The sequence below is a fragment of the Microchirus variegatus genome, assembly GCF_963457635.1.
Source record: "Microchirus variegatus genome assembly, chromosome: 9".
Taxonomy (NCBI): Eukaryota; Metazoa; Chordata; class Actinopteri; order Pleuronectiformes; family Soleidae; genus Microchirus; species Microchirus variegatus.
In genome coordinates this window covers 24,637,616-24,656,254 of record NC_139810.1, presented here as the reverse complement: position 1 = coordinate 24,656,254, position 18,639 = coordinate 24,637,616, and the positions used below count along the sequence as shown (strand labels likewise).

Genomic DNA, 18,639 nt, shown 5'->3' with positions numbered 1-18,639 from the left:
TGCCAAAAACTACACTTGAAAGTACATGTCAGTTTTAGAATAACAGGCAGTAACCTAAACAAACATTTGTTGGCGTTTTGTTTTTTATTTGTTGACATCTCATAAAGTAATGTTGTCTCATGTTGATGATTGTAAACGTATGCAAATAAATTATATCAGTATTTATAGGAATATTATAAAATTCTGAAAGCAAATCATTTTCTTGTGATGATGATGGTTAAATGGTAAAATAGAACTCAGAATCTGCATATTCCATTTTTCATTTATTTGTCATTGATGGCAACTGAATAAATTAAGGCGTATGAACAAACATCGTAAAAAGCACCATAAATAAATGCATATATATGGAAATATATAAAAAATAACAAATAAAAAAATACTATAGTGAAGTATAGTGGCCACAATTCACAACTAGGATTCTCGACTTGAACTCTGTGTGCGTGTGTGTGTGTGTGTGTGTTTGTGTGATCTAAGAGGTGCATATTCAATCCATCATGGAGCATGATGTCAGTCAGAGGGAGCAATGGAGTGTGCTTGCAATAATCCAAATGTACCAAACTTTCACAATGTTAAGATGCTCTGTGGTGTTTTCTGCTGTTTGATACTTAACAGTCAATGTTTTAGTGTCAGATAGTCAACATAAATGAAAACAGATATTTGATTAAATCACATTTGAAAGCTGTACTTCACACCCAAAGTGTTTTCTGGTTTATTTGAAAATTTAGAAAAACTCCCAACAATGTGTTATATATTTATCTTCTCTCTTGTGCCATTTACATACAACAACAGTGTGAAGACGATGGACCCCCATTGGTTTCTTTCCTGTACACCCTTAGTGTATTTCAAGGCAGAGAGGTTGGATTCAGGACAGTTTGACCTACAGTATATAAGAGGATGAACGACTACCAGGTCCAGGAGCCTAAAGGCTCAGGGTGCCCTTAGGCCCAAGCGTCTTCTCTACTATCCCAATATCTTTGCTACTATGTTATTCATCCCTATATTTTCCAGTCTGTGCCCAGGCTCATAATCCGCCGCAGAGTATATGGCTGCTCTGCTTTATTTTCATATCGTACATGAAACTGGATACACTGAACTCTTGCTTCTCGAGGAGCTCTCGCAAACAAAAATCCGATTTACAACAGCAAGGCTGTTGCTGTAAATAAAGGGCCGCTCGTCTTTATCATAATTATAATCTTTGGTTCAACGTTGTCTTCCGCAGCTCACTACATGTAGAGATGATGTCCTGTATAGCAGGAGAAAATGGGCGTCCTAAAACTGTAAATTCTACATGGATAATCTCCATTCAGAGCTTGAGCTTTAAAGCTTGAGAAAAGACAAATGCTCACTGTACTCCACTGAGTCCTTATACTGCAAGAATGTCGATATCACGCCTATGCCCTGAAACCAAAAGGAGCTTAAAACTCCTGCCAGTCAGTTCAACCTAAATAGTATGTTCAGGAGCATTCGTAGCATGTTAAACTCAAGAGGTCGGACTAAGAAAGAGGGAAAAGTAAAGCTTCCATTAAGAATGAACAGACCGCGGAGCAGGAAAATTACACTGCATCGACAAACAATGAGACAGCTTGCCAGGCGAGGCCAGGCCATTTCCCCTCATCATTCTCCCTCGCCTTCAGATGAGTCAGCTTTTTTTTTTTTTACTCCTGCCCAGCTGCCCTTATTTACCCTTTTTATCTCATTAAAAATTCAACACAGTCAAATAAACGAGACGACGTATAATTGAAAAAATCTATCCGTAAGAACTCATTTGCATCCGTCAGGTGGAGCCGGCCGAGACGGAGAAACAGAGCAGTGAAGTATTGCTGAGGGAACGTCTCCAGCACGCGGTACAGTGCCGGTGCTTCAAAGGTTTACATCTGGCAGCATAACAATGTTGTTGAAACCTGTGATTATTGATCGGGAGCGATCATCATAAATTCTGACCCTGGGGGAGCGTCAGCCTACCTCACTACACAATAAGAAAGTAGTACTCATGCAATGAAATATACATCCTAAAGCCTAATTGATGCAGAATTTACAATTCCACCACGAGTGTAACTTTTCAAACGCCAGACGTCTCGACGGCGCTCGGTGACAAAGAGAGTGACAGTGGACACCACTGTGTGCTGTGTAACCTGTGGTGGTGCAATACATTAAAAACTCTGAACTCTCCAAAATACATGATGGACTCTGAGCTCACGCGTGTCTCTGTGTGTGAGTTACTGTGTGCAAGACGTACACTTATTTAAAAAGGAAGAGGAAACTCCCGTTTGATGAGAAGACTGATACTGTCATGTCCTTTCACGTAAATATGAAGCTGGAGGAGCATGTCGATCATTTAGCACACTGGTACATGGGAACCACGGCCCTATGCAAACACACAGTATAGTAGAATCCAAAACTCTCAGTCCTGGACCCCAAAATCGATGCATTCTTTAGGTCTTTAAAAGCCCCGTCTTATCCTTTAGGCAAAGGCAGGCAGTTTCCCTGTTTTAGTGGTCCAATGTGGCAGAAATCGATGATGCCATCCATAAAGTATGTTTGTTCAAGTGTATAATTACTTTAAAATAGAAACAGTTTGGTTTCCATGACCTTAGAATAAGCCTTTATACCTATTTTAGGCAATTGTGCCAACAAGTTTCTGCACCAGCCTTTAACGGATGTGTGTTTTGAGTTTTGGAGCAGAAGCTCACGACACAAACAAAGAATGGATCGGGCGACATAAACCTAATGAAGGAGGAGGAAACAGCAGTGGGAGATTGGAACAGTGGGAGAGAGTTGTGAAAGAGTGATAACATCCTTTCTGGTATGCAAAGGCCACTGTAGTTCCCTGACACGCTTTGGAAAGAGAGGCGAGCAGAGGAGTCTTTAAGTCCCTAAGCTAAGCAACACCAGCTTTTACAGAAACGTGACCTTCAGAAAAGCAGTGGTGTTTCATAATATTCTTTCTAAAAAAAAAAATAGGATGTTTAAAACTGTGACTCAGATGGTCTAAACATAAGAAGCTCAGGGGGAAAAAAAATACATAATAAGTATAACACACTTTCAGCAAGAGTCTATTTCCTCATATGAGTTTCAACAAAAACGATAAACTGGCAAATTTCCAAAAATGTCAGACTACTCCTTAAAAGTTTGCCTTCATCCTTTCATCGAGTCATCTGGCAGTTTCTGGCAGCGCAGCATTTTTGTCACCAACATTGCTCTGTAGATTCGTCCTCAGATAGATGAAGGGGTGAACAGCAGATCATGAGTATAGTCGTGGCATGCGAAGGTCAGTAAACCCGTGTTGGTGTTTTACCGCGTTAAACATTTTCATCTGGGTCTCTACTTGAAGTTTTCGATGTAAGTGAACCTGCCTCCAACAAAAGTCGAACCAGGACTTCTGCAAGTTCCTGGAAATAAAACCCGATGGAGAACGTGATCTACCAGAAAATGTGCTGTCAAGAATTTTCTTATTATGGAATGTTTTAATATTTCTTTGTTTGTCCAGGTAAGTAATAGTGTTCTCTATATAGATTAATTAACTTTTTCCTGCAGTCATAAAACATTACAGAAAAGTTAAAACATCACACAAATACACAGACATTTAACACAACAATGGGGCTTTCACTACATGTATTTCTTTTTTAAATACCAGTAGGCAAAGTAGCCCATCCCTCCCAGCGAGCCCATGAGAAAAGATGCCCCAAAGAAGGACGGCGGCTTCTTTTTTACCATCCGAAAGGCGTTGGGTAGGACTGCAGACAGGAGGGTCGTGTGGATGTCGCCCAAGACCTTTCGGAAAGCGTAGCGTTTTTGCACACGCACAAAAAAGGACTGCAGGTTGGATCGGCTGCCGTCCTCCCAGTATTTCTTAGAAAGTCCCAAGAACTTGAGCCTGTGCAACAAGGCGCCGAGGCAGATATCAGCTAGTGTAAATTCAGGTCCACATAGCCACAACTCACATTTTTCACCTATGAAACAAAGACAGTACACATTAGATTATGTTTTTAATCCATTGATTAAAACAATAAAACTAATATCAATAACAATCATCATTTGGACATACCTTGATACTCTAGTTTCCGTTTCTCCAGTTCAGCCTCCACTTGATCTAACACCATGGCTAACTCTCCCAGAATTTTCTTCAGGTAGTTCACATTGTCATGGTCCAAGATTTTTGCCTGTCAATAATTACATGAATAAAATAAGCGCAAGAGGCAAAAAACGTGCTCAACTGCAAGTCCTTAACTTTTAGACGCATCTAAAAACTATGGCTTGATGACACACCAGAGACATAGTTAGGTCTTAGGACTTTGTGTCTTATCTTATTGCAAAAACACGCAAAAAAAAATCTGCCACTTTAAAATACATAAAGATGGGGAAAGGAAGTAGAGAAGAACAGAAAGGAGAGCAGAGTCCTGCAGGTACCACTGATAAGAAGTACAGCATGTATGAACTGTGACCAAAATGGTGCGCCACCCGTTTATATTATATTATGCAAAATCAATTTGTAAGCAAACCACACCAGCGACCCACGTTTTCTTAGGTGGACCAGAGTTGGGATGAGCTTTCACACCTGTCCAAACAGCTCTGCTGTGAAAGCGCCCCAAGTGTGTTTTCGGCTCTTCCAGAACAGAGAATTTTGCTAAATTTGACATGATTTGAAACCTTAAACACTACATTTTCCTGTGCGCTAACAAAGTCAGAAGGAGATATTTTTACATGGACTTTTTCCCTCTCCTGAAAAGCACTGTTACAAATACATCTCGTCTTTTACTTATCGTGTTGACCAATATCAGATAAATGTACACACTGACTCACCATGAGCTTCTTCTGCTTGGACAGGTATGGTTCCGTCAGTTGAGGCTCCTCATGGTCTAACTTCATCAGCTCTGTTGCAGCGTTGGCCAAATGTCCTGAAGTCACACAAACAAACGCTCAAACTGTGTGTTTTAGAAGAAAAAAAAAAAGCCTACAACTGATAAATGTGCAAAGTTATTATGTAGTATTAGGGTGTGCAAAACTGTCACTGGCTATAATAAAATAATACTACATGTTGTTCCTGATGCATCTTCAAGTTTAATACCACAGTAACAATGCAGGTTTTACTGGATAATGAGTTTCTTCTGCAGAATTAGCAGCTCTTTGTGCGTCTCATTGCTTTGATTAACATGCTGAACCAGATTGGAAAAGCCTGATACCTGCTATCAGGATATATGAACCTGGCAACACTACACTGTGCTGTGATAAGGATTTTTTTTTTTTTGGATGTGAGCAGTAGCATCAAATTACACCGCGTGCTAATCCTGTCTTGCACATAAAACAGGGATTTGTTTGCCTATAGTGTGGAGCAGGCTGTGAGGAGGACGACTAGCTTTGCATTTATAATGCATTAATATTTGCTTTAGGAGACTAGTTGTTTTTGAATTTGAGTGGTTGGGTGGTTGTAGAAATTCAATGATATATCGTTTTCAGTCCACACAAAATATGAATTTAAAGTCTGTTTACAGAGACTCAGTGTAACACCACACACATATGAACGATATGCACTTATTCAGAACATCACATAACTTATGCTGCATCAATGCACCTTTGTGCTTTCAGCTGCTAGAATCCAGTGCTGGACATTAACTACATTAACTCAAGTATTGCACTTAAAGCTTGAGTGCGGAATTTGTGTCTGAAACACGTTTTTAATCCTTTTATTAAATTGAAATCCTGTTTACATCCACATGCCTCATGAATAATGTCCTGTGGTAGGAGGCTGGAAAAGGTTGCAGTAGGAGGTACATGATGGCAACTAATGCAGCTGATTCGCCTCATCGCCTCCAGTCTGCTCGCTTGTCAAAGCGCTACCTTCAAAAAAACATAGAACATGCAACTGCCTTAAGCAGAGTCAAGTAGAACAGCTTTGTTTATACCGACTATTACAATATTGCATGAGCTATATTGTGCTTTGCAGGCAATTCATCACATTTGTAAAACTTTATTTACTGGTGGCTACTGATGCGTGGAGAGGATTTCTTTCTTTTTTTCTATAAAAAAAATGTATTTGAACTCCTACTGCTACCTCAACTAAGCTTGTGATTTTATATCAAAAAAGAGTAAAGACAACAAATCATCCAGTAATGATTTGCCGACCTGAAGAAAGTCTTTATGAGACATAGTCAATAAGACAGAGGGAAATATTCTCTCTAAACCTCTTACATGGTTTAAAACACCCAATCATTTCAAAAGACTTTCTTCTCTCATTAATAATAATCCCACAAACCCCCAGGGTTTATTTTCAGGGTCATTTAAAATGTGAAATGCGCCCCGAAAATCAGCTCCACTTTAATCTGGTACACATTATGCATTAGTATTTAAAACATCTAATATTATTTGATTTTGCCCCTATGCACAATCTCTTCAGATTATCCAGATATTGTGTGCATCACGGAACACGAATCTCCTGGTGAGTTCAAGTGACAACACAGCAGGAGAAATTCTGAATAATCCAGAGAGTGAGTGGAACAGTGTCAGGCTACACCTCCTCTCTTGGATCCTCTGAAGATTCTAATGTTGCTGTGAGCACAACTCAGCCAGAGAATGTCCTGCTGTGTTCATCATATGTAAACAATAAACTCCCAGTTCTTTAGACACTATCCAGAATACATTTCTGAAAAACAGCTCGAGTTGATATGCCCAAAAACAGAATTAAAAACAATCATGTCTACACAGTATATGGTGAGCTGGCTTCACTTACTACGTATTTCTGCGGTGGCGTACTTTGGGATCATCGAGTCGATGGTGAGCTCTGGATGGAGGATGCAGCCGTGCGTGTAAGCGTCCATGGGCAGTCCGTCCAGAAGCTGGCGGTACTGCTGCACGCGGTCGTGGAGAGGCGATTCAGCGTCGGGGATCAGTTGAGCCACTGTGTCTGTGGGGCGACATGGCAACGTGGAAACACCGATACACACAGAACTCAGAACTCTGTTGTGGTTCAACACAGACACATTAAAAAAAAAAAAACAATAACAGTATCAACAACACAGTGGTGGGCCCATTATACATCTGAGGTTTCTTAGCAACAGTCATCACGCTTGGTGCTGAACAACAACCCCAAAATAACACAGATCTCCATGCTTCAGCCTCAGATACACACACACACACACACACACACACACACACACACACACACACAGCAGTGTACCCAGGTAACAGAGGACTCCTCTCACTGCAACACAGCATTTGAACAATACTGAAGAGAGCTGGAAAAAACTTCTCAAGCTTATTTTATGTGCAAATATAAAACAGATTTGAGCTATAAAAATGAATCAATGAGATGAATATATCCTCGTATGTATGATCCATGTGGACAAAAATGCATATTTTCACAGGCCGAGTTAAATCCTTTCTATTTTTTTTGAGTAAATTAGAGGTTCAGCCAATTACACTGGGTTACATAAAAAGAATCCAAAAATGACATACATTTTTCTCAATCGGGTCAGGTTTTTAATGCTAATTTGATTTTGAAAACTCCGATCTTCTGACTAAATTGATTACATTTAGCCCAAGCTTTATCCAGGTCACCAAGTTTAATACCAAAATAAGCAAAGTAAGCACGCTTTATGAAACTTATGACTAGATTCCCGTTCGGAACAATGGTGTATTCACCGCAGATGTAACAGAATACGTAAGGCTTATTTTTGCATTTCATTCACTTGTAATATATTAAAAAAAAAAAAAATCATTATAAGTTGGCACATGCAAAATTCTTCAGAATTTGTTTATTGCAAGAAATATAAAAGCATTTTGCATTATATGCCGTGAAAATACCCGTACACACCTGTACAAAACGGCTTAAAAAAAACAAAAAACTTCAACAATAAATTTGGTGTTGACCAGTGTTATCTTGCAAGCTGCTCTATCTAACAGAGATATATTGTCTGTCATACAGAGGCACTTCTGCTTTTGTGGAATGTGGAACCACTCCTGCATCAAACACTAGGAACAATATTTACCCATTTTTATGACTCAGTGAGCAATGAACCAGCTTAGCCTACTTTTTGAGGCTGCCTATACGCTGCAGAGCTGGGAGGGACAATGTTAAACACAATGACCTGCTGCTGAGTATTAAAAAAAAAACAGGGAAAGTCACAGACTGATGAATCAGAGACAGGGCCGCTCTTCTTTCGTACCAAAGAAGAGGGTGGAGCTGCCCCTGGCAAAGCTCCAGAAAAGGTGAGTCATCATGTCCCAGATCTGTAACCTGTGCATGTCAAGCAGAGGTGCTGAAGGTGTCGCAGCACGGTCCCTGGAAATGTTTCAGCACCGTCCGAGTCGAGGCCAATCTCATCCAAACGCAGCCTCCGAGACTGTCACCGAGACGAGGCACATTTCAGGTTTTAAGGCGAAGGAAACCCCGACTGCTTCATTGTTCTTGGTCAACAAACGGCTTTCATGCAGCAAGAGCGCTCTGCTGCATTTCAACAATGCTGTAAAGCGGGTTTACATTGGCACCATGCTGCACTGTACTGATATAAGAGCCTCTTTTCTGACACATTAGCACTTTCCAGGCCAACTGCAGTCCATGATGCACGGCATTTAGTTGAGATTTGCATTCAGCAGGAAAAAAAAGGAAGACTTATCCCTCCACGTGAAGTGGTTTCATTTTAACCCATTTTTAAAATTGTTTGACGCAGCATGACATTGAATATACTATCCATAACCCATTTGCATCAGTGTATAACTGCTTTAAAATACCATTTTGTAGCCTTAGATTGAGCCTTTACTTGAGCTAAGTGTCTTCATTCATTAGTGGTCGACCACATCATCCTCCACATGAGGGTCACTGGTGCCAATCCCATCTGTCACAGGTCATCAGTTCATCACAGTGTGTTCAACACAGACAAAAAAACATTCACTCTCACATTCTCACCTACAGTCACTTTACGGTCAATTTAGTTTTTTTTGGACAGTGGGAGAAAGCCAGAGTAGAAAAGGGAAGAAGACACTAACTTAACCAGATCGTGAAAATCAGGTTTTCTTGCTGCAAGGCAACAACGCTAACCACTACTCCCTAAACCGTGGCCCACTTTAGGCCCTTGCTTTTACGAAGCTGGCGTTTCTACAGCAGCAAGAACGTACGTTTCACATCCTTTCTGGTGTGTGAAGGCCACCGTAGTTCCCCCAACCCTTATGGGAAAGGAAGGTGTGGAGCCCTCAGTTTGTTACAGTCTGCAGTCTCACTATAATATGTCACTAATTATTACACAATGGACCTTTAAACGGACTATTACATTGCGCACTGGGAAATACTAAATGGCTTCATTCACACACACAGAGAGAGCAATCAAAATAAATGTTTCTGGATGAGAAGAAGTCATCAGACACCACGGACGGTCTCTGCCTTGTAGACTTTTATGACTGAGCAGACAGTGAACCGTGTCCTCTGTTGTCAAGCACCACTGGCTTTGAGAGCAGCGTGAACACTAACTAACCTAAGAGAAAAGGAAATCTCCAGTTATTGGCCAGATTCCCTCAGGCCGTTCCTGAGATGAGACTTCCAGGACCTTACATAACAGTACAATGTCAGACTGTGACACACAGCGTTCAGTTCATGTCTTAGTATTTTTACTCCACACCGAGTACTGACTATTGAAGTCTGAATTTAGTCATGTTATCTCCTCACAAAAGCTTATATTTGACAAACTACTGGTGTCATTTACTTATTTACATGTATTCATAATCATTGTGTGTCAATGATTAACTTGCATTTGCCACTAATTCCCCCCTAAGAGATCATTCTAATTGCAGTCAGTGTTTCAGCGACACTGATGCAAAAGGCATTGTTGCAACAACTTACAGCACAGTTTCACAGCACACACTGACACAGTGTACGAGGATGACAGATCGCACTGAACGGCCTCCAGTTGTCTCTGCTGCCCCCATCGTCACACACACTCCAGGATTATTAGCAACACAGGCCAAACCAGACAACCACACTGAGGTCCTCCGTCCACAAGGACCTGGTCCAGTAAGTTTCTGTGTTTCACAATATTTTCCAGAAAACAATCTCAAATCTCAAAAAAGGAACAAACTGTGTTTGGGACCAATCAGGAACTTGTTTAACATTGTGCTCATTGTGCTTCAGCTGACTTATGACATCATATAGCATTGAAGCACTGCTCAAAGGTAAAGCCAAAATTCCCTGGATTGCCCCCTGGTGGCTGTCTGCAATAGAGGTCTTAAACCCTGCCCGCGCCATGTTACTGGATGAGACATGGACCAAACCAAATGCTGGTGTATGTCCAATCATTCATTTGTCTCTGTGTTGTTTTGATTTTGTCTTTATATTGATTATATGTTTGGCATTTATACGTATACATAATTCACACAAGTATCCTTCATAATAACATTAAGGAGAAAATGCTTTTTAATATTAGGACAAACCCTTGTTACTTACCTAATGTTACTGTAGGTGATGTTGCTTTAATGTGGTTTTCATACAAAACATGTGACCCAACAAAGTGGTTATTCAATGAAACCTTGAAGTAACATGCTTTGTAATAATATAAAATGACCAAGGCAGAGAAACACTCTCTATTGTATCTATTGTTCTTCTAAACCACTTCAAACACCAAGCTTCCCTCACATGATTTGCAGTTCAATAGCAGAGGGAGAGAGCGTTTGTGTTACTTTAAGCCACTTTGTTCAAATCAAAGTCAAAACCAAAGAACAAAAAGGGAGAAGTGGATGTTTTGGCATGGCAACCAAGCAGACTATTATTATTATTATTGAACCATACCTCCCACAAAGTTTTTCTCCAGGTAATCTATAATCTGGTTGTAGTCACTGATGATCGCGTCGCCGTGGAGGAAGACGGGCACCTCCTCGCCCAGGTTCAGCCTCATGAACCACGGCTCCTTGTGCTCCTGCAGCGGCAAGCTCACGTCCCGCTCCTCGCAGACCAGGCCCTTCTCGTTAATGACCAGACGTACCTGCAACCGTAAAGCACATGTTTATCCACACGGTGCATGTCAGACCGACGCAAGATGAGATTTACTGCTGTCTGTTTGTTGCAGAATGTCAAAAAAAAAAAACAAAGACGCTAAAGCAGTGTTTCCTGGGCCTCTCTGCACTGCTCCAACACACACCTGATTCAAATGAATGGCTCGTGATCAGATCATTTGAATCAGGTGTGATGGAGCAGAGCCACATCAGAAACACTGAGCTAAAAACGATACAAAAGAGAGAAAAACACGTCATTGTTCATATTATATGAAATAGAGTGAGAATGAACTTGTAAAAACATTATATAGTAATTGAAATTTTAAAACAGACACTTATACACAAACATCATATTCTGTTATTCCAATACAGATGAATCGCTTCATCGCTGAGATTATGACAAAAAAATAGTATCTTTCTTGTGGTTTATATAGGGAATATTAATTCATTCATCTTCTACCGCTTCATCCTCCATATGAGGATTGTGCATACATTTATGTGATTTTCATGAAAACCAAGTTTTCATCTTCTTTTTATTAAAAACATTTTTTTTTAATTTTGTTCCCAAATTCCTAATTTTCCAGTAATTTTGGAGCATTTTTATATGGTCCCCTCGTGATGCTTTTCTTTCATTTTGTTAGACATGACACAGTTTAAAATAAAAGAACACTACTCAAATGTGTCATGTGTTGTCATGTTTTGATATATTTTGATGACGATGAAGTACTTTTCATTGGGTGTATTTATTATCTCGGGTAAAATATCACCCGGCGTTAGTGATGGTGTTTTGACTTTGAGCGATAGTGTTCTTGGGTTAAATTTAAGCAAATAGTAAAAAAAAATAATCCTAGACAAGCAGCATCCATTGCTCCTCTGTGTGAATAATAAGCCGAGGTCCATGGAGAGCTATTATAAGATTAATGAAAGGAGAAGACACTTGCGACATAGATCAAACGGTGGTGAAATGAATGATTTTTTTTTTTTTAGAGGAATTTTAAACAAGAGCAGCAGGCCATAGGAGCAAATGTGCTGTATAAATGAAGCAGCAACAAGAAAGAAGCTTCATCGGTATGAAAAGTCGAGTGCCACACACACACACACACACACACACACACACACACACACACACACACACACACACACACACACACACACACACACACACACACACTCCATTTACAGCACTGACTGAAACTCACAATAACAGTGAAACAATAACAATAGTTTGTTACATAATGACATTAGTCACTATTTGGTTGTGATGCCAAGTAGCTCAGCTGCATACAAGACACAAAACACACATTTGACTTGTTTATGGTATACAGTAACTTAACCTACATCTAGCATTAATATAGCATTCATTGAGTGAACAGAGGTGGAGATTTCTATTTTATTCTACTATACTCGGCTACTTTTCTATATGACAAAAGGAAATACTGTACTTTTTCCACTGCACTGTATTAACTTTACACCATGTAGGAGTTAAGTTTGGAGACTCACGCAAAACTGCTGTAAAATAAAACGCAGTAGTATCACGAGAAGTGACTCTGCACATGCATCACGCTGTCAAGCATCTATTCAGCAAACAAACGGCCGTGTATATGAACAGAAGGAGGGTGTTACGGTCTATTTATCTCCACTTTGGACCAACGGCCCTGAGTTACTGCTACATCTCAGCTGGTGTGTTTGATATGAGGCTCGATTGTTGGCTCACGGGCCGCGGCTGCTGCTGTCTGTGCTGCTGCTGTTTGTGCCTGTTGTCACTCAGCAGAAGCTACCGCCACGATCATCACCTCAGTCCTGGAACTGGAGTGAGTGAAGTGGTTTAATGATCCAGTGGGATGGTGCTGTCAGTAAACACACTAATGGGCACAGTTCAGCAAATACACAAGATTTGCATTTCTGATTTGCACGATGAGGCTAAAATGACATTTTCAGGGGATAAAATCTGTCTGCAGCGCTGTGAAATATATTTATCCTTCTCCAGAAAGACAAATGTGGAGCCTAATGTAAATTCTTGAGACAAATGAGATCAATAACTGTCACCTTTTTGTCATCATTAGATGGACAGTGGATGAATTTCCTGTGAACTTTTGACTCACGTGATTTTTTTTGTAATCCTTCATTGGAAACCTGCTCCTGTAACTGCACACACATGACCTGACGTGGGCCGTACAGAGCGATGTGTAGCTCGCACAGCAGTGAACAGACACGATGAAGACGGAGACAGATGGTCAAGAGTCGCACCACATGTGGAGCAATTCCAACAGATCAATGCAGACCCCTGGCACTCTCAACGCGAGGGCCATGGGAGATTTACACCTTCGATATTTGCGCCTTCTGTGAGACTGACACACTGTGTCGTGACACCGGCATGTGTGAGAGCAGTCAGTTCACAACTGTCTCCATGTTGTTTTGTAGTCATCGAAGAAATATTCAGTCATATGTGGACATTTACTCCATATACAGTTACGTATATGGAGCAAATGTGCCAATAAAACAATACAATGTGATGTACAGTGTATCTTTGGATGGAGGATGGAGGGTTGATATGACTGAGCGTGCCACCATACAATGGACCTGACCAGATGTGTCTAACATTCATACGTATGTGTATTTGTAAAAAGTAACTGCTTGATATATATATATGTACGTATATATATATATATATATATATACGTATATATATATATATATATATATACGTATATATACTCTAAACACACAGAAGTCACTTACATTTTGGACAATATTAATAATGAATAGTAATAATAATCATTGTTTTGCATCGCAGATAGGATAGTGGAAAAACAAGAGGCTTAAATCCAATCACTGTAAATCACACAGTGAGGTCCTGGAATGACTGGAAAGATGTGGCTCCCCCTTGTGGCCCTTAAAAAACACGTCACTAAGACTGTATGTTGGTGAGCCGGACAACAAATTTGTGTGAAATATTAACAATTTTGGGTGTAATGGTGGCAGCGGTAACAGTGTAGCCTGCTTTATCTGTATGTCGTCAAAAAACCTACACCGTTTATTTCTCGTGGTTTGCATGTATTTGGCCCTTTAAGGATCATTTGGACTATTATTATCCTGTTTTGGGCTAGTTCTGTTTCTGCCTTGTATTATATAAGTATCTTATTTTGCTCTTTTCCTCACTATGTATTTTGTTGACTTAACTTCCTGATTTATTTTGTATCCATGCTTGTGTCTTGTTCCTTTTCTGTTGATTACTTTTACCTGTGTGGTATCAGTTGTTTTCTCAGTTCACTTATACTCTTCTGTCATGCACTGCCAGACTGTCTGCTTTTTTAGTTGTTGTTGCTGTTGTTTTGTTTTTTATAAAACACTTAACATTTGAGGGCAAATCTCCAGAGTGCTAAACGGTGATAAAATGTTGTTTCTTGTGTTCGCCTGTGAATTTTGATATTTAAGTTTTTGACTTTACCCTTGTGCCCTTATGTTTTTGGCTCTGCATTTTGGTTCTATATTTTGTGACAGATAAGAAGAGGATTTGAACAAATAAAGCAACAACAACAACGCTTTAGAAGCCTGAAGATGACGTTATATCTGACAAGCAATATCTGAACATTTCTGTTTACGATTCTCAAATAATAGTAGATAGTCTGTTTTCTTTTATATGGATAAACATGGTTAAGGCTTCTCTCAGAAACCATCCTCCCAATTCATCCTTCGACATTCTCTGCCTTCACGCCTTTGAGATGTCTTTCAATCTCTTTACCTTGGATTTTAAATGGTTCCTCTGACAATGATTCTGTCTCCAAACCTTGACGAAACCTGGGCCACACTAACAACTAATAAACTGATATTTATATGTGTACATGTTGTACAGGGTACACGGTACATGCAGTATATCTGAGAAGTGAACAGGACAGGATAGCACAGAAAGTCTGGCTTTGTGGTTATTTGTTAAGTTTTGAACAACTTTAAGATTATTTTGTCATCTGACAGAAGAGGAACGGGTTACTGTCTGTCAAGATAACCCAAGGTAAAGTTAAAAAATGTATAAAAGTAACACATGATTCAGTGTGATTCCGCTGCAGAGGGGAAGATTCGGCCTGTGGTTTGTTTTCCACATCATTTTTAATCAATTATTTAGGCTGTCATGTGTCCGAGCACACATTGTAACAGAGAAACGCTTCAAGAGGGAAGCTGGTGAAAGCAAAGGATGGTGGTAAATGCAGTTGGGGGGGGGGTTACATTGAGGAGCAATCTTGCTTTACGTCGAGGAAATGAGCCCCAATATGTATGCTGCAGCGCTTCTCTCAACGTCTTGCCCAGCTGCAGGCTCGTATGCATACTCGTGGGGAGGTTGTGTGCAGGAGTGAACATGCACAGAAGGAGGGTATAAAAAAATAACATGCATAAATGATAGTAATAAACAAACAGAGGAGCTTCACACTGGAGCATCATGTCATGCAAAGAGACGTGGAGCCATCTCCATTTTCACGTTCTCGCTCTCTCTCTCTTGCTCTCTGTTTTTATTACCTTCTGGGAGGTGAAAGACTGCGTCCAGTGGTACAAAACCAGCCTGTCTTTGCTGAAGGGTTTGGGCTCTGCCGTCGCTTCGTCGCACTCCTCCCCGTCTGTGATTTTACCGTCCTCATCCATGGCTGAGATGGGCCACCAGCTACAGTTGGTGGGGGTAACATGGTTGGAAGACGCCATGACAGAGCGTTTCGTGCGGTGTGGAGGAGAGGAGCGAGGAAGGGAGAGACGAGGGGAGAGAGAGAGTGAGAGAAAGAGAGGGGGAGAGAGAGAGAGAGAGAGAGAGAGATGGTTTCAGCCCAGCATCACCGCCTCGCGCAGCAGCAGCATCAGCAGCAGAGTCAGGTTCGGACAGCTCCGGTGCTGAAATCCACTTCACCCTAGAATCAAAACAATTTAGGAAAAAAAACAAAAACAGCACGCACGCACGCACGCAGCCGTATCCGTGTCCTTACTCGAGCATGCTGCCACACTTAATATCAAACCAGTGTGTGGCTGTGTCACATCACGTGACGAACCCACACATAAAATGGGAACGCGAGGAGGGAGCGTGCGTTACATTAGAAGGTCAAGTGACTCCTCCTGTAAGGACGCGAAGGCTGTGAAATAGACCTTTGTGCTGTAATGTGTGACAATATGGAAAAAACAAATGTGTTACATTTTGGGGAAAATACCATACGTGTAGAGGTTGTTACCTTCTTTACTTTTTCCACTTTGTTCCTTTGTTTTTTTTCACTCCACTGATCAAATCAAATCAGTTTTATATCTTAACCAGGGCCGGCCCAAGTCTCCATGGGGGCCCTAAGCAAAATTTGATTTTGGGCCCCCTCTGTTACTGCCAATAATAATGATTATTGATCATTCACACACCTACTATACTAAAGGTATTTTACTTATTCTACTCTGTCGCGAATACGAATACACTTGTAAAACTAAATGTGAGAACTTTTTGTTGCATGGAAGCAAACACCAGATTTGCAAACTTACAGAAAAATCTTTCAATTACTATTTTGGCAAACTCAGCAACTCCCCCTACTGGCGACACAGAGAATCAATACATAAAACCAAACGGTTTATAAATAAAATATTAAGAAAAAAATCAACTTTTTCTACTTGTATATGTAAAAAACACAGCTTTAAATAAAATAAACAAATACTTCAATTATAATGTAAATCAACAGAGGCACCCAGAACAAGGTAATAAAAATGTTTTATAAATAAAATATAAAGTTAAATAATCTGACACCTGACAACTATGTGAAAACTCTGAAAAAGCTTTGGTAAAATGGGGAGAAACATTCAAAATAAACTACAGCAATCCAAACTTTATTTTATTTTATTTTTTAGTTAACTGCACTTGGGGGCCCTCTAGTGGTCACGGGGCTCTAAGCAGCGGCTTAGTTCGCTTATGCCTTGGGCCGACCCTGAGCTTAACATGTTATCATTAACTTAGTAATGGCAACGCATTAATAAGAGTGGGGACAAAACAACAGTTTACACAATGAGCAAAATAGGAGGAAATCTCAGACTCAGAGATGTACAGCATCTGCCTAGGCCGGTTGGGGTGAAAGGAGAAAATGGGCGAGAGAAGAGAGAAGAAACGGAGCAGATGTATTTACGTCCTGTCAATTAAGTTGTCGTAATGACAATAGTAATCATACAAACGTTACACATGTGTCTAAATGTATAACATAATACTTAAAATACAACAACTCTAGCATAAAATAGCAGCATTTTGGGTAAACTAAGTTTTGATAACAGTAACAACTCTCTGTTGTTGACTTGTCTTTATTTCAGGCTTTTTAAACCAGTGATTTCCTCTGATCCTCACAACAACAACAAAAAAAAACTGTCTATTTGGTCTCAGTTTCTTCTGTTGGCAGTTCAGACCTTTAACTTCATTTAAATAAATTGAGGCTGGTTTAAAAGAAAGGTCAGGTTATGAACTACTTCATGGAAAAAAAGCAAAGTGAGAATATATTGGGCCATAAATCAGATTTCTGTAGCTCCCTCTAGAACCACAGAAGACTTTATTATGACCTTTTCCTCGGTAGCTTCTACTGCCCAGCGTCTGAACTCTCCACAAGTAAAGTGAAGTGATCATCTCATAACCGCTCACATTCATGATGTCACTTTTCTGGGAGTGCTGGGTCTGACCTCTGGAAACCTCCACTGGTCTGAACTATAGGCAAAGTGATAAGAAACAACTAAAGTAGCTGCAGCTACTGGAGTTAAAGTCGTATAAAAAAATATTACTTGTAGGAAATTGAAATATTTATGATGCACTTACCAGAGGTTTCCAGCAGAGGGGGCAAAGAGAGAGTGGAGTGCAGTATAGTGGTATCTCCCTTACTGGAAAAAAATCTATTTGAAACGTTCGCATTAATCATATTATATCACTGTAACACAAGTGTTGATACAAAATGATAATAAACAAAACTTTCATCCAGAAAAAAAGAAGAAAGACAGCAAAAAACAACAACATTAAAATTGAAATAACAATTCATACATTCTATAAATAAGTTAAAGACACAACAAAGAAAGCTTTAACAACATTTGTTTCAACCATATGCAACAGTTGGACTGTTGGTGTTTTTTTTCGCAAAAATGAAATAGCTCTTTTTTAGAATGTAGGAGACACAAATCTTTCATTATGCTTTCATTCTTAGTACATTTGTAATGTTTTGGACAGAGGACTTTTAGAGGATTTTCTTCCACCATGTTGCCTATATGTGGTGAAATAGTGCATTCTGTACATAAATCTGTCATTTTCCTCTTATATTTTGTTTTAGTTTAAATGGCGTGATGTATGTTCTCATGATCCATTTACACTGTAACATAATAAACTATATATATCGAGTGATTGGGTGTGATCAAATCTGAAATGTACATTATTTCATCAGTGTGAAACCTTTAAAAAAAAAATATATATGATCGCTTATAATTGTAGTATTTGAAGTCTCTGGTAGCATTTCAACAAACAGCAATTAACCAAAATAAGTAAGTTTAATGTTATAAATAGATATATGCCTTAGTAATAACATAATAAGATTATGATGTGGTAATGTGATATCATATATATATATATATATATATATATAATCTGGACTATTTGTATTTGTAATATTCTGATCCTAGAAATAAAGAGCAAAAAAGCAT

At 39.7% G+C, this 18,639-nt stretch overlaps 1 protein-coding gene across 1 annotated transcript; it reads right to left on the bottom strand.

The window, feature by feature from the left end:
• Nucleotides 1–3,606: 3,606 nt before the first annotated feature.
• gdap1l1 (ganglioside induced differentiation associated protein 1-like 1) lies at nucleotides 3,607–15,669 on the bottom strand (the record flags this gene model as incomplete). Its single annotated transcript, XM_083895673.1, has 6 exons — nucleotides 15,481–15,669; nucleotides 10,769–10,961; nucleotides 6,725–6,898; nucleotides 4,801–4,895; nucleotides 4,046–4,160; nucleotides 3,607–3,950 (listed from the first exon to the last, which is right to left on the bottom strand). Exons 1-6 carry the CDS (start codon nucleotides 15,658–15,660, stop codon nucleotides 3,607–3,609), a joined length of 1,101 nt encoding a protein of 366 aa, XP_083751799.1. The 5' UTR covers nucleotides 15,661–15,669.
• Nucleotides 15,670–18,639: the final 2,970 nt, after the last annotated feature.